The sequence below is a fragment of the Anguilla anguilla genome, chromosome 5 (genome assembly GCF_013347855.1).
Source record: "Anguilla anguilla isolate fAngAng1 chromosome 5, fAngAng1.pri, whole genome shotgun sequence".
Lineage (NCBI taxonomy): Eukaryota > Metazoa > Chordata > Actinopteri > Anguilliformes > Anguillidae > Anguilla > Anguilla anguilla.
This window is the reverse complement of record NC_049205.1, coordinates 16,518,131-16,533,492: the sequence shown is the minus strand read 5'-3', so window position 1 is coordinate 16,533,492 and position 15,362 is coordinate 16,518,131. Positions and strand designations below refer to the sequence as shown.

The 15,362-nt window shown below is 38.6% G+C and overlaps 1 protein-coding gene across 1 annotated transcript; it reads right to left on the bottom strand.

Annotated features, from left to right (window-relative positions):
• Positions 1-301: 301 nt before the first annotated feature.
• Positions 302-7,409, bottom strand: LOC118227143 (tryptophan 2,3-dioxygenase B-like). Its single transcript, XM_035417307.1, has 12 exons — positions 7,291-7,409; positions 7,001-7,103; positions 6,690-6,780; positions 6,362-6,432; positions 5,946-6,073; positions 5,130-5,316; positions 4,442-4,549; positions 4,198-4,309; positions 2,092-2,149; positions 1,922-2,001; positions 1,577-1,667; positions 302-1,183 (listed from the first exon to the last, which is right to left on the bottom strand). The coding sequence occupies exons 1-12, from the start codon at positions 7,323-7,325 to the stop codon at positions 1,030-1,032; spliced, it is 1,218 nt and encodes a 405-aa protein (XP_035273198.1). The 5' UTR covers positions 7,326-7,409; the 3' UTR covers positions 302-1,029.
• Positions 7,410-15,362: the final 7,953 nt, after the last annotated feature.

Here is a 15,362-nt window from a genome sequence, read left to right as displayed (position 1 = left end):
CCACATATCAATCCAGATAATCAATAAAATTAGGCACGGCAAATAGAGTGGACAGCACACTATGCAGCACTGGCAAAGGGAAGGGGATAGCCTTCGCTGTTAGAGGGGAAAAATCAGTAAAGGTCCTATAGATAAAAATGATCCTTTAAACTTGTTGTACCCGTATGAGAAATTTTGTGCTTGCATCATAAAATACACAATTTCAGTCAAGATCTCATATTTGCTCCACTATAATACAGATATTGTAATATATGTGCAATTCAGCATTGTCCATATGTAGGACATGGTATGAGGAAATGGATAGAATTCACTAGAAACATTTTATTTATACAAGTTTTGCGGTATAAATCCTGTAAATACATGGATGCAATTATCCAGAATATACTGAAAATAGATTGTTTACATTTTACAGTTAAATACAGATATAATACATATATTACACTGCACCATATGTGGATAGTTATTTCAAAACAGAGGATGAACCGGACAATTATATTTACAAATTACCATATGTACATTTAGTGAAAGTCTAAACCCAGATTATGATTTAAATAATACTCATATAAATATAAAATATATAAATATGTATGTATGAGTTGTGAGTTGTGAAGCCTTCAGTCTTCAGACTCAATCACAATTAAAAAGTCACCAGTCTCTGCATAACATCACAATTACAATGTAGACCCTTTGCTATTAAGCAGGTGCTGTTATATGCCCTGTCTTACTGTAAATCAGTAATCTGCCAGGTTTGTTGTCTTGTTTGTGAATATAATACATTTTCGCCACCCCAGTGCTATACTCCCATATTACAAAATCTTTCAGATAACATGAATACCCTCTGCCCCCACCGCTTGCTTATCCCTATCAGCTGAACCCTTTTGTCCTTTTATTTTCCAGACCTATGTACAGCACATCAAACAACATCAAATATTTGATTAACATTTTCTCCCCAAAACTGACTGCCTCTGCATTTGGATGGGGTCTTCTCTTTCCCTTGCCGGTGATTGGCCAGGCCTCCTTACCCATGTCCTAGTCTGAGTCCTCACTGCTAGAGTAGGAGCTGTCGTAGCACTCCGCAGTGTAGGGGAACTTGTGGATGCTGGGGTTCAGTTTGGGCAGCCAGGTGCGTGGAACCAGGAAGGTGGCCAGGTTGAACAAATCAACAAAAACCTTGTACCGGTCACTAAAAACAAACAAGCAGAACACTGGTAAACCTCTTATGAGACATCTGTTTCCGCTGAGGACAAACATGCACATGCATTACATGACTAATCTACAGCTTGTGCAATTTAGGCTGAGTCATTTCATTCCATGGCTATTCTAGTGAATAGCTTCGCCCAGTTACAAGTGTTGCGAACAAAGAACTGCAATTAGCGTGTCAAACAAGGCCACAAGTTACCAGTTAACCATTATGTGGTGAATGATATTTGTACAGAGTAGAGAAAAAATCATATAGTAAATACTACATCATGATACCTGATAATATGAAAAAATTTACAGAAGATTTGTGGTACAGATAAATATATATATAGACATATATTTTACAGTATATATCACCAGAGAAAGTCCAGCATACCTGACTGTGGAGCGCAGATAGTGATAACCAGATGAACCACCAGTTCCAGCTTTGCTGCCAATCATTCGATGCACCATGCAAACGTGATTGTCTGGAACAGAAAAATTCAACTTTGTCCCAACACTTCTTAGCTCTTTGGCGACAGGGGCAAGATGGGGGAATCACGAGAACAGGGTTGGGGTCAATTCCATTACAGTTCAGGAAATTGAAATTTATTAAAAAATAAGGCATTATGGGTATTTTTCAAACAGTTAATGTTCTGATTTGACCGCATTGCAATGAAACGAACTCCAGACTTGCACAGGAGTACGTGTATCACATAATGTCAATTGATCTGAGGCTTACATCTCCACTTCGTCATGAGGGTGTCAATATCCATGAGGGAACTCAGGAGCTGAAATGGGACCTGGAACCGGGGCTCCTCTCTGAGGTACAAGACAAGATGGGTGTGAAACTGAGTCCACTTTCAGTTCAGGATGAAAAACAGCATGTAAACAAATAAAAATCAGACCTACCTGTAGAAGTAAATCATCAGTGCTCCTTGCAAAGCCTTGTACGAGAGCCTCCTTTCACCTGTGGAATGATTGTTATTCAAACTGTCATTCATTTTTTATTTTTAAAAAAATGATGATGGAATAAGTTGTGTGCAGTCAGGTCTATAAGTATTTGGACAGTGACACAATTTTCATCATTTTGGCTCTGTACGCCACCACAATGGATTTGATATGAAACAATCAAGATGTGATTTAAGTGTAGACTCTCAGCTTTAATTTAAGGGTCTTGTCAAAAATATTGTATGAACAATGTAGGAATGACAACCATTTTTATACATAGCCGCCCCCCCCCCCCAATTTTAGGGGCTCAAAAGTAATTGGACAAATTAACATAATCATAAATTAAATTGCCATTTTTAATACTTGGTTGCAAATCCTTTGCAGTCACTGACTGCCTGATGTCTTGAACCCATTGACATAACCAGACATGGGGTTTCTTCCCTGGTGATGCTCAGCCAGGTCGCTACTGCAGCTGTCTTCAGTTCCTGCTTGTTCTTGGGTGTTTTGCCTTCAGTTTTGCCTTCAGGAAGTGAAATGCATGCTCAATTGGATTCAGGTCAGGTGATTGACTTGGCCATTGCAGAACATTCCACTTCTTTGCCTTAAAAAAGTCTTGGGTTGCTTTTGCTGTATGCTTCGGGTCATTGTCCATCTGCACTGTGAAGCGCCGTCCAATGAGTTTATACACTTCAAAATTTATCCTGCTGCTTTTGTCAGCAGTCACATCATCAATAAATACAAGGGAACCAGTTCCAGTGGCAGCCATACATGCCCACGCCATAACACTACTTCCACCATGCTTCACAGATGAGGTGGTATGCTTTGGATAATGAGCAGTTCCTTCTCTTCACCATACTCTTCACTTCCCTTCATTCTGGTACAAATTGACTGTTGTCTCATCTGTCCATAGGATGTTGTTCCATTACTGTACAACATTTTTAGATGTTTTTTTGGCAAACTCTAATCTGGTCTTCCTGTTTTTGAGGCTTACCAATGATTTACATCCTGTGGTAAACCCTCTGTATTTACTCTGGTGAAGACTTCTCTTGATTGTTGACTTTGACACAGATACGCCTACCTCCTGGAGGGTGTTCTTGATCTGGCCAACTGTTGTGAAGGGGTTTTTCTTCACCAGGGAAAGTAGTCTTCTGTTATCCGTGGTCTTCCGGGCCTTTTGATGTTCCTGAGCTCACCAGTGCGTTCTTTCTTTTTAAGAATGTACCAAATAGTTGATTTGGCCACACCTAATGTTTTTGCTATCTCTCTGATGTGTTTTTTGTTTTTTTCAGCCCAATGATGGCTTGTTTCACCGACAGTGACAGCTCTTCGGAGTTCATATTGAGAGTTAACAGCATCAGATTCCAAATGAAAACGCCACACTTGAAATCAATTCTAGACCTTTTATCTGCTTACTTGTAAATTAAATAATGAGGGAATAACACACGCCTGGCCATGGAACAGCTGAGCAGCCAATTGTCCAATAAGGGGGGGACCACATATAAAAAGTGCTGTCCTACACCGTTCACCCGATTTGGATGTAAATATCTTCAAATTAAAGCTGAAGGCCTGCACTTTGAGCTCATATTCATTGTTTAATTTCAACTCCAATACGCTGCGGTAGACAGCTAAAATAACAATAACTTTGTCAATGTCCAAATATTTATAGTCCTGACTGTATATGTTACAGACAGTATCTGTACAGTAGTGATATTACACTTATCTTGTGTCATTTCGTTGGCTTATATGTTAGCCATTGTTGATTCACTGCATCTATAGATTAATATTTACTGGTGCAATTTTGGTATCAGGGTGCAGCCATGGCCAACCTCACATGCAAACTCACAATTTACTGGTAAATTACAAACCCCTGACCACAGTGCCACTGAATAACAATAGCAATAATAATAATAATAATAATAATAATAATAATAATAATGATAATACTAATCATCATCATCATCATCATCACTGATGAACTCATTTCTGTTTCTGCCTTGTTTAACCTGCCCTCATATTGTGACCATATGGGTATCAGACTAATGACTTGACTGCTGAGGAGATGCTCACCTTTGCTTAAGAGATGATCGTGCCGTTTTTCATCAAACAGGGATGCAAAAACCTCTTTTTGCTTATTTAGATCATCCATCATATCTTGCTTTGTCTCAGACTCTGGTTTTTGCTGTCAACAATCCCAGGTATACAGCTCATTAATTTGCAGTTCGTACTGTATGATTGAACAATCATGTAAAAAAGGATGTAATTAAGGAGTAATAAATCTGCATTGATTTGTATGACACAAAACAGTACGTACCTCAATTTTCTCTGTTTCAATCATAAATCCTGCTTCAATATTTTCTTTCAGTTTACCCCAGAAGTTGAAACCATCTGTTTCAAGTCCAGGAGTTCTCTCCAGCCATTTCTGGAATACAAAAATATGAATAAAGTGAATGTCTTAGATATGTCTAAGTAAGTTGCATAATTTGAATAACTTGAATAAAATACACTGGATCTGCTGAGTGACAAAATATTGTCATTTATGTCTTTTATCCTTCTTTTCTTTTTGCCAAAATGACACAACCATTTTTGCTGCTAAATTGCCTTTTATACTGTGTATCAGATAGGCATGTTCTGGAACCTTCTTGAAAGAGGTTAATAATTGAAAACAAATCAAAGTACTCTCAAAACTGAAAGTTCTTTGTTGTACACAGGCAATATACCTTTATGCATTCAAACAGTTCCCCTAGATTTTTCATTCTTATAGAACAGGGAAGTCAAACTGGTTCTAGAGTGATGCATCTTTTCAATCAGACAGTTTAGGCTTTGGAAACAAGAAGCATTGATTTTTGCCAATCAGTGACTTTACTCAGTCACCTAAGTGCAGAATACTAGCAGACACTTGAGCTACCATAGGTATAGCACAGAAACCGGAGGGAGGGTATCTGATTGGACACTCCAGTGGGTTAGCCTTAAAGGAGATGAGTCTAGCGGAAGAGGTGTACCTCCACCAGCTGCAGTAGAGTCGGCTCCTTCTCAGACCTCAGCAGGATCTCATTCTCATGGCCCCGGAAGTTATCCCTGTAATGTTTGCGATTGTAGGGAACCCTCAGACTGTCTGCAACCCCCAATTTGTTCTCCAGCAGGCGAAACTGAAGGCTCTGGAACCCGGAGGCCGGGGTAAGGTAACTTCTGTCCAATCACAACATGTAGGCTCCATCAAAACAGTGCCACAACCACCACATCATAGTCATTTCTGCTGAAAAGACACAGTCTAACGTCAACTCTGACAGAACATTTTTACTCAGGTATAATACATTTGGTCCCTACTGGACTTCTAAAAACCCTACAGTAGAGTTGATTTAACACTGAGAATTTGTCCATGTAATTTCTTTTACTTCACTTTCATAAAGTCTATTTTCCAGACACTGTTAACCTCACAATTACTATTCAACATGTACATGTGGTTCTACTTTGAAATATACTGTATTTAGGATACCATTTTTAAAGTTACTATTTAGTTTATGAGGCCCAGGTCCAGTCTGGTGCTAGTGTTGCCAAATCTGCTTATAATATATGATTTTAGGCTGTTTTTTTTTTTTTTTTGAAGTTGCTTGAAATAATTTTCACGCACATGTTTAACAAAGAAGGTGCTGGGCACAGATAAAGTAAGATAAAGTAAGTGGAATAGTACCTCAATTTAATATTCAAACTTTCAAGTGCCAACAATTTCCAATTTGAGGCCTGATAAGCCTTTGCCTGAAATTGGCACTTTAACTAGACATGTTAATACTCATATATGGAATTCCATAAGACTTTACCTGAAGTCAAAAAAGTCCAATGCAGACATGGTCTCAAGGACTGCAAACTGCTCAACGAGGAGCCTGAAGATCATGGTGATTCTGTGGATTCTGCTCACCACTTTGAGCATGTTTCTTTCATCTCGAACCTGAAGGGACATTATTAGCTATTTCTTGATATTTTGCTTTTGCTACTTTTGTTTTTCAGGAAAAAAAATACACTTTTCAGAAACAACACAAATAAGAACCCTCCTATAGTAAAACTCTTTTAGTATAGGATGGTTTTTCTGCATGTCAACACTATGTAAAAGGTAAGAGTTTTATGAAAATTCTTAGAACATATTTATTATAATGATCTGAAATAAGGTTGAACCTGAAATATTATTATTTGCATGTAATATTTGCAGAGCAAATTTGAAATAGTTTAGGGTACTTACTTGTTCATTTCTGAAAATGTCTCTCACTGAATCCAGTTCCCACAATATCTGCTTAAACCACAGTTCATAAGCTGAAATAAATAAAAAAAATATTCTTTATAGAACCTATAGGCATGAATCTATGTTACACACATATAACCACAAACACACACACACAAATGTACTAATATTTTCAATATAACATCATACATAGACATTTCTAGGGTCCCATAGCCCACAGAAAAAAAATTATACATTTCTTTGAATTTTACAAGTGTGCACTTGAAGTACACATGGGCCCTTGTACTATTGTAAACCAATGATTGGATCATGGTGGCATCTGACTTACCTTGATGGGTGACAATGAACAAGTGTTCATCGTGAATCTTGTCTCCCTTCAACTCACTCTGGAGTACCTGCGCGCTCATCACCTTGTCCAACTGTAGATAAAAGTGGTTTGCTTTCATCTCCATACTCAATCTCAGAACAATTCCTCATTTCCTGTGTGCATCAAAAGCTGCTACTGAGCTACAATGTTGCCAAGCAAAGAACACTGAATTCTTCACAGACCACTATGGCCTTTGTGTAACAGGCATTGATATCTTAGCTAACTGCTGTGAAATTCTTCTGGCTGTTTGTGCTGAAATAAAAAGTATTTACTTGTAGGTACTCGCCGTAGATAATGCCTCCTTTACTGGCCTTGTTGATTCCCCTCTGCGATTCATCCTCATCTTCCTTCAGAAGGAGCATGTTTTTGAACAATCTGTATTTTACAGCAAAAAATCAGACATGTCAAACCAGAATGCATAAAGCTTAATAGGACGTCAAATTGCTCTTACCCTAAAGAGTATGCAATATGGCAAATTATGTTTCACTTTACAATTGTGTGCGTAATCATCTGAAGCAAAGCTACATCCTACATAATGCCATTTTCAGGAAGTGATACGTACTTATGCTTCTGTCCAAGAAAGGGACATCCACTCATAGCTCAAATAATTTACTGCTACTGTATCAGACTGTGGTTTTTCACTGCTGTGCTTGTATGGTGACTGACGTATTTGCTGAATGCTAATTATTTAAAGGTTCCCTCATCCAATCAAATACTGTTTCATGGCCCAGCCTCCATCCGTGTGCCTAAATGCAGTGTAATGTGCTGTATGTGTACCTTTCTCTAGAAGCGGGTTTTTTTTTGGGGGGGGGGGGGGGGGGGGGGGGGGGGGGGCTGGGGGGGAGGATTGTACTTTGATCTTATCAGAGGACTGTGCACTGTAAAATTGATGTGCAAAAAATAATAATAATAATAAAACTAAAAAAAACAAGAAAGCAAGGAAATGCCAACTATTGGATGTCTCGCTTGCATGCACACCTAAGTTGTGTACGTTGCATTGTGCAGTTCCTGTCCTCAACTATGGATGCTCTTACTGAGGTTACGGTAAATACTTCCTAAGATTCACGCATATCCAAAGGTGAATACATTACAAGTGAGATTACAAATTCTCTCATGATTGTTTTTCTGGGATTTATCTATATTTCTTTTTGTACTTTCGAATGCCAGTACATTTACTTTTACTCTAGTACATGTCAAGTGCATTTACATCTAATATATCCTTCATTGCATGTAGAAAACTATCAGGGTCCATCTAAAACATGCAGTAAATTTAAACCCTGGGGATCCACATCTTTGAGTCCACAGCAGGTAAAGAACACACAGGAAGTCCCAATTCCTACACTCTTATAACAAAGGTATCTAACCATTAAGGATTCTTTACAATCAAACCCTTTCTTATTTATGGTTTTGCATGGAGTTGTTTAATCTTCTAAAGATCTTACGTAGAACTATACGTTTCTACCACGAAACCTGTTATATTCTAATATTCTATCTAGAACGATCTATAAAGGGTGTAGCCTAGAACTTTGTATGCTGTAACGGGTCGGTCTGGAGCGATGTTGTAGGTCATAGTGAGCATAGGAACAGTGGAATTAGCAACATACAGTAACTCAGATGGTACAAACCAGGCATGTCAGGCGGTCCTTAGCAGGTGACACCTTGTAACCTCCAGCAATGGAGGCACAGCAGGGAGAGATAAACATTGGTTAGCGGCAGCATGCCAAAGTCCACCCAGTTGACCAGGTGAGGTAGTCAGACCTCGTGCCATTGTGGAGGGTCCGCGTGATGAGAGTTAAATAGACTGAACGGCATCAAAACAAACAGAATTACGTCGTTGCTGCACTTCATGCCATTCCACCATAGCTATCAAAATAAAATGATGCTCCACCATTTGGACTAATTCTCCCCCACCTGAGCTTTTTTTAAACCTTTTTCCTATGATGTTTCATAACTACTGTGGTTTTTTCAATTCACCTAGTCACATTCTCCAATTTTTGACTCTTATCCCTTAACTGGCTCCTCCGTTCTCCTATTCTCCATTCCTCATGACTTTAAAACCATTGAGACTGTTGTATAGAACATAAATTCTCTCATCAGGTTTGTAATGACTCAATGCTTCTGCATGTACGAGAAGGAGTGAACAAATCTGTAATCAAGATAATCTGTATTCTGTTATCGCTGTTGACATGGCACACCTGCAGCGTGGATGGGGGAGCATAATGACCTGAATATTGTTCTCAGAAAGGTTGCCTGTCAGAGTGGATTTTTAGCTTAGCAGTTGAAATACAAACATCCGGACCTGTGCAGTTAGTCCTGGTTTGAAGTGGGGTTGGTTTGGTTTACAGTATGGTTCCATTTCAGCAACCACCCCAGGGCAGAAGAACAACACCTTTAGGAACCTGTCCTTAGTCTTTTATCCTGTCAGGTATGCCCCGCCCATTAGATAGGAGTGGCCCAGGTACATGATAGTATCGTCAGAAACCAATAGCAACTGTTTCTGTCAACGTTTTTTTAATGAGAAAATATAAAGGTTTGTTTGCGTAAGGAACTGGGTTTAACCTATCTTACAGTACCCCAGGGAAAATTTTATATAAAAGGTTAGGGTCTGCTAAATGCTCTGTCCAAATTTTCCGTTAGTGAGGCACTAGACTTCCTTTTCCTAGAAGCATCACAGGATGTGATTTCCGAGCATTTCTGGGTAAACAAGAAATGCAAATACTATCTCAGGGTCAATAGTAACATATGAGCCATTTCCCACATTCAGCTGTTTACCAACAACACACAGACATCGGTTGGCACAAAAGCGGGGTTTATTACACTGAAAAAGGACAAAAATAGTAACGATGAGGAGGTGGAGCCACAGATGTGGAAAGTTGAGTTGAGTCCCAAAACCGATGAGAGTCTTAATCACAACTTTTTCACACACTGCTGCCCATTAATACTTGGATGGAAGACCTGGTTGGAAGTAAATGGATTCTAGAGAGTGGTCTTCCATCAGGATCAAATAAACATCAGTGCCTCAGTACAATAATACCTTCCTTTGGTCCTTACTCACGAAGTCCCTAAAGATCCCATAGCCCTTCACTGTAAAGAGTACTGTAAATGGTTCCCTGGTGTCAAATTCTCAACCTGGACACCTAATCATCCCCCAGCTTAAAACTGGCTCAAAACTGCCCTCCCTCTCCACTTCAGCTGATGGGTGATGACCTTTCTGGTATGAAATGGCTTGCATGCATTTCACAGGTGCACGCACATTGGTAGCGGTTGAGGGCTTTGAGATCACAAAATAAAAAGTATTATTTTTGTGAGAATGTTTCATACATATTTGATAAGCATATATAGCATCCACCACAAGCAATTACTGCTAATTTCATGAATTTAACAGTATAGAAATATAGACACATAATAACCTGAGTTCTTGGAGACAGACAGAGGAAAGAGAAACAGGCCAGCTGATAAGAGGTCTGTAAGCTGCTCAAAACCCTACACATTCAATGCATTATCTATAAAGAACCCATTTTTATCCATGTCGACTAGTTTAGTAAATAAGTAATGCAGTATTAAACACAATTTTAACATGAAGACAATAATGTAATAATGCACGTTATGTGACATTGGTCATTGTCGAGTTTAATATTGATAAAAATGCTAGTTCCCTGTCAATTAAGTTATAGTTTTGAATGTAGTTTCCTCTAAAACAAATAAGATCTCATTTTTTTGTTTTGGTTTACACTTGTCACTACACTTGTAGTGCTGATGGAGGAGCTCAGCTAGTGTGAATTTCCTAGAAAGTTCCCTGGTTGTTGGCTTTGGGAAGAATCCAATTCCGATCCCTGCACGTCAGACTTGACTGGCTGTATTACGGTGTCAGGATGAGCGATTATGTCTTCAACAGACTCATCCGAGTCATCTGAGTCACAAATAACACCCTTTGATTCAGAATCAAATATTTAAATGCTGTCCATTTTTGTCATCTTTTAAACCAAATGCTGTCATGCGTCACAAATAAGACAAGTAATTTTCATGTGTTTTGGTCAGGAGTGATCAATTTGTCAAACTTGAAGTCATGCTAACAACGATTTCAGCTTAATTTCATGAAAACCTCGTACAAATCCAATATCTTCGGGGGATGCCGTTATATGCTTACCCTTCAAGTTAGCTTGCTAACCCCATAATCTCGCTTCGTAGTACCTCTGGGTTAACAATTAAACCTATATCCAAACACAACTGAAAACAAACTGTGTGTACTGAAATAAACTGAGAATGGCGACATTGGGCAGAAGAATTGCACTTTTGCAATCTGACCTTGACATGAGTCAGTACCTCGTGGTAGGCTATGCGTGATGTGTGCACAGTACAGTCACATTATTAAATAGCAGACGAGTGGACATGTGTGATACTGTAAAGTGTCCCTTCATATTCAGTGTTCAATTGCATTCCAATAATATTGGTTCAGCCTTTATAATTGCCCAAATCTGAAACTAAAACCAGTGAACAATAACACAAAAAAATCCACTGTATACATTTTGCTGGTAAACTGTATCAAAAATATGTGTTTTGAGCTCCTTATTTAAAGGTTTCTTTGCGTTAATGTTAAAATTGGTTACCAGCTTCTGGCAAAGACTTGCAGTGACTGTCATAGTTTTGAAGAAAATAAAACATCCTTTGATTTTGAGCGTAGTTATGTCACAAAGTTTTTAAACAAGGGTACTTTCCTCTCAATATTACAGTATTTGTGAACTCCTATTTGCTGATACTGTTGACATCAGAAAAACAGTAAAACAACTGTTTTAAATAATTTTTTTTCAACACAACTTGGGACTTATCTACCATTATTAAAGCCATAATATACTCTGCATAACAAACCATAATCATTGTTATGCGCATATTTGCATAGCACTGTGGGAGAAAATCGGAGTACCCGAAGGAAATCCACATGGACATGGAGAGAGCAAGCAACCTCCACCCAGCCACTGCTGGATGTGAGGCGTCAGTGCTGTTCACTACACCACCGTGCTGCCCCCATGTGACTTCTGCGGTTATGTAATTCCATTCTTCTTAACCTTACTCCTTATGCAAATTGTTACGTGCTGATTGTAATATTCTTTCACAAATTAATTCTTATTTGAAACAAAAAGACATTCAACTAGACAAACTAATAGAAATGGTTGATTTTAACTGTGTAATTCATGACCTGGCGAATGAAGTATGCTCCCTGCTGTTAACTGTTAAGTACTTTTTTAGGGGGAAAAAAATAAATTAAAAGTAAAAGTAGTCTACTTCTTTCAGTGTCACAAAATCTCAATGCCATTCTGAAAACATTTGTCGTGTGCACTTGAGAATAACAAGCAGGTTGACTGAACCCTCTGATTTAGCAATAACAGATTCAGTGCTTTCATTCAGCCACCAGAGAGAGACAAAACTGCACTGCGGACTTCAGCAGACATCGATGCAGAGGCAAGAACGGACTGAAAAAAGGATTTTATGCCTACAGAGAGTCATTCTTCCATGTGCAGGGAAACCAGTACTTCTTGCACGTATATTCACGGAAAATATTTAATATTAAAAAATGGAATGAACAAATAAATGACTGACATTTGAGAAGCATTATAAAACATTTCCCTTTTATTCATGATTCTCATCAACACTGTGAGTGGGAATCCGTGTTTATGGTTGCAGTACTGAGTCTTTTTTATACACAGTAGTGTAGAGTGATCCTGAAATAGACTCGCTCTGCCTTAATGATAGTGACAGCACAGCTGGCTCAGCATCACACATCTCACTGGGCGTGATGGCTCTGCCATTGAGATCCTGGGATAGGAAACACATTGTACTTCTGTGAATGGAATAAAATCTACATGTAAGCCAGAGGTATAAAGGGAAGGTCTTTCAAGGGTACTCAGAGGCCCTGGGAAACCTTAACAAGTACACTGAGTATGTAACACATTTAGATAATTACTGCATTAATGGTACCATCTCATTTCAGTTTTTAAGATACTAATGGTGTAAAGAGGGCTAAAGGGTTGTGACTCTCCAACACTTATCGTACAACCCTGTTTACACATAAGGCATCTCAAGGGAAAAGACATCTCAGTGTTTTGGAAACCTGTTTTTTTAAGAAAATTAAATATTCACCTATGTAAATTCATGCTACAGTTATCTGCCTTCAACATTAAAAGATATGCTGAGTATTTTGGCCGTATGAAAAGTTATTTTTGCCATTCTAAATATCACATAGGAATATCTGTGTAAATTGATTTAAATGAACTTTAAGCCCAGTGATTATTTTAGCACGACTGTAATTTATGTTCACCTATTAAATAAAACCGGTTTCCAGGGGTAAGGGATCCTTTTCCTGTGGACGGCTGTATCTGTTTCAGGATTTCATGCCAACATCTGCAGTTAATTAATCATACACTGATGTCGGCTCACTGTGTAGATTATACAGATTAGACCGGTTTGGCTTCTTAGTAAGCAATTATAGCATAAGTAAAATCCATATTAGAGGACAAAAGTGAGACACCAAGGGTTAAATTCTGGACTTTGTACTCGTGAGGTTAGTGACTTGTGTCCTAGATGACAAACAGCTGCTGTACATTAGAGCTAATGCCCAACTGTTTTGAGGGGTTTTTAACTTAACTAAATGAGTCGGAGTATAAGCTAAACTCGAAGAATCATACTGATGTCAAAATGAAGGTGATTTAATGGAAGTGGAGAGACAGTAGTCATCAATCTGTCGGATTCCACTGCACCCACTCTAAATGAATGAAAACCACATGCTAGACGGACCTACCAGAGTTCAATGTTTGTCTACCCCTGCTCTGTATTCAGTAGCACAAATATTCTGTTCCAAGAAATGTTCCTGTATATGGACTTTTCCCTTCTTGCTATGTTCTGCCGTAGAGTCAGTAAAGAAGATTCCAGAATGGGAACATTCTGGCACTGTCATCTTTTCTAAATCAAGCATAATTGCAGGGAAAACTTCCAGTTGTTTAATGCATTGCAATAACACACTCGACACAATCAAGCAATCTGATCTAAGATACCATTCATTTTATCTGGTGCTTTTGACAGCCAGACTGAATATTATGGCGTAGTCACCTACCAATGCGGTTTAATCATGTTGTCCTGTCCAAACATGCATTTTCTGTGTAATCAGAATTAATCTTGAAGAAAATGCCCAGGTAATGAGTCACTGAGTAAAAAAAATAAATGAATAAAAAATAAAAAATATTGATTTTGTAATCAGAGTTGGATCCTTTTCCACACCACGTCTGCAGACACTACAAGCCAGAGACATATTGTACTTAAAAACAAATCCAACAGAAATACCACGTTTGATTATGTTACAAGTGAGTTTTCGAGTGGCGGCTTAGGGCAGGGGTGAAAATAGCTGGGTGATTTCACGAATCTCCCTTTCAGCCTCACTCCATCACTGCTTTGTTTTTGGCATTGCCCAGTATCTGTGCTGTTCTGCAACTGGCTCCTGTTAGAACTCCTTTCTCAACCTTCATCTTCGACATGCATGGCCTGCAGCTCTCCTTCATCTGTCCTGAATATTAAATTGGCGATACGTTTCTTTAGCTCTGCGCAAAGTCGCCGTGGTTGTACTGCACACAGCTTCAAGCACTTGTAAAAAATTTGAATGTTAGTATTTGTTGTTGTGTATAATGTTTTCATGTGTTGAATACCATGAGTGTCTTGTGTTAAAAAAAGCACGTGCTTCTTTGCTTTGTGTGTGTGTGTATGTGCAGGAAAGAGAGAGACAGGCAGACAGACTGACAGAAAGTCAGATATTTTCATAAATACCTCCAGATGGGCAAATGATATGGAGTAGTACTTTGACATTTTGGACTAGTACATTGACACATTTTTAACTTTTGGATTTGTCTCCCAGAAGCAGTATTCAAATAAAGGGCCAACTTAGAGGAAGCAATTCTCACACAGAAAAATTAGCATACAATAATTGCATGCGATGTAGCCACGTGCAAATTTACCCTCACACAATACAGTTTCTGGGTGGTTCAAATGCAATTTAAACAGCAAAGAATTAAAGCAATTGCAAATCATAATTGAGACACCACATCATAAATTCTATTACAGGGATGAAGTATGAAACTATTTTCTCCTCTAGTTTCTCAGACTCCTCTCAATCTTAACATTTTCCTTTTTTGTCCAAAATCCCACACAGACACACTGCAGGGTTATGTGAGGATGTTTTTCAAAGCCAGATGTTTTCTTTCTGAGGATTTCTGCACTTCTGCAGGCAATGGGGGTTGAGTATATTTTAAGCCTTGAGGACACATGCGTGGTGTTTATTATTTCAAATAAACATACATTACACAATACTCTCAGACATTAAGCAAATGGTCTCATCCAGAGCAATTCAGGTTAATTACCTTGCTCAAGGGCACAATGGCAGGCCCTATCTAGCTAACAAATCCGCAACCTCTGCATTACAAGCCCAGTTCCCAAGCTATTAGGCTACAGTACATTGCCAGCAAAAAAATGACTGATTACTTGAGCTTCAAAGTCTTGCAGAGAAGCAAAAAAAAAAAAAAAAAGACTCCTGTGCCTTATGTGTTATTTTTGAGGAGTCTGTCGGCTTTTGAATACAACAATACAAAACTACAT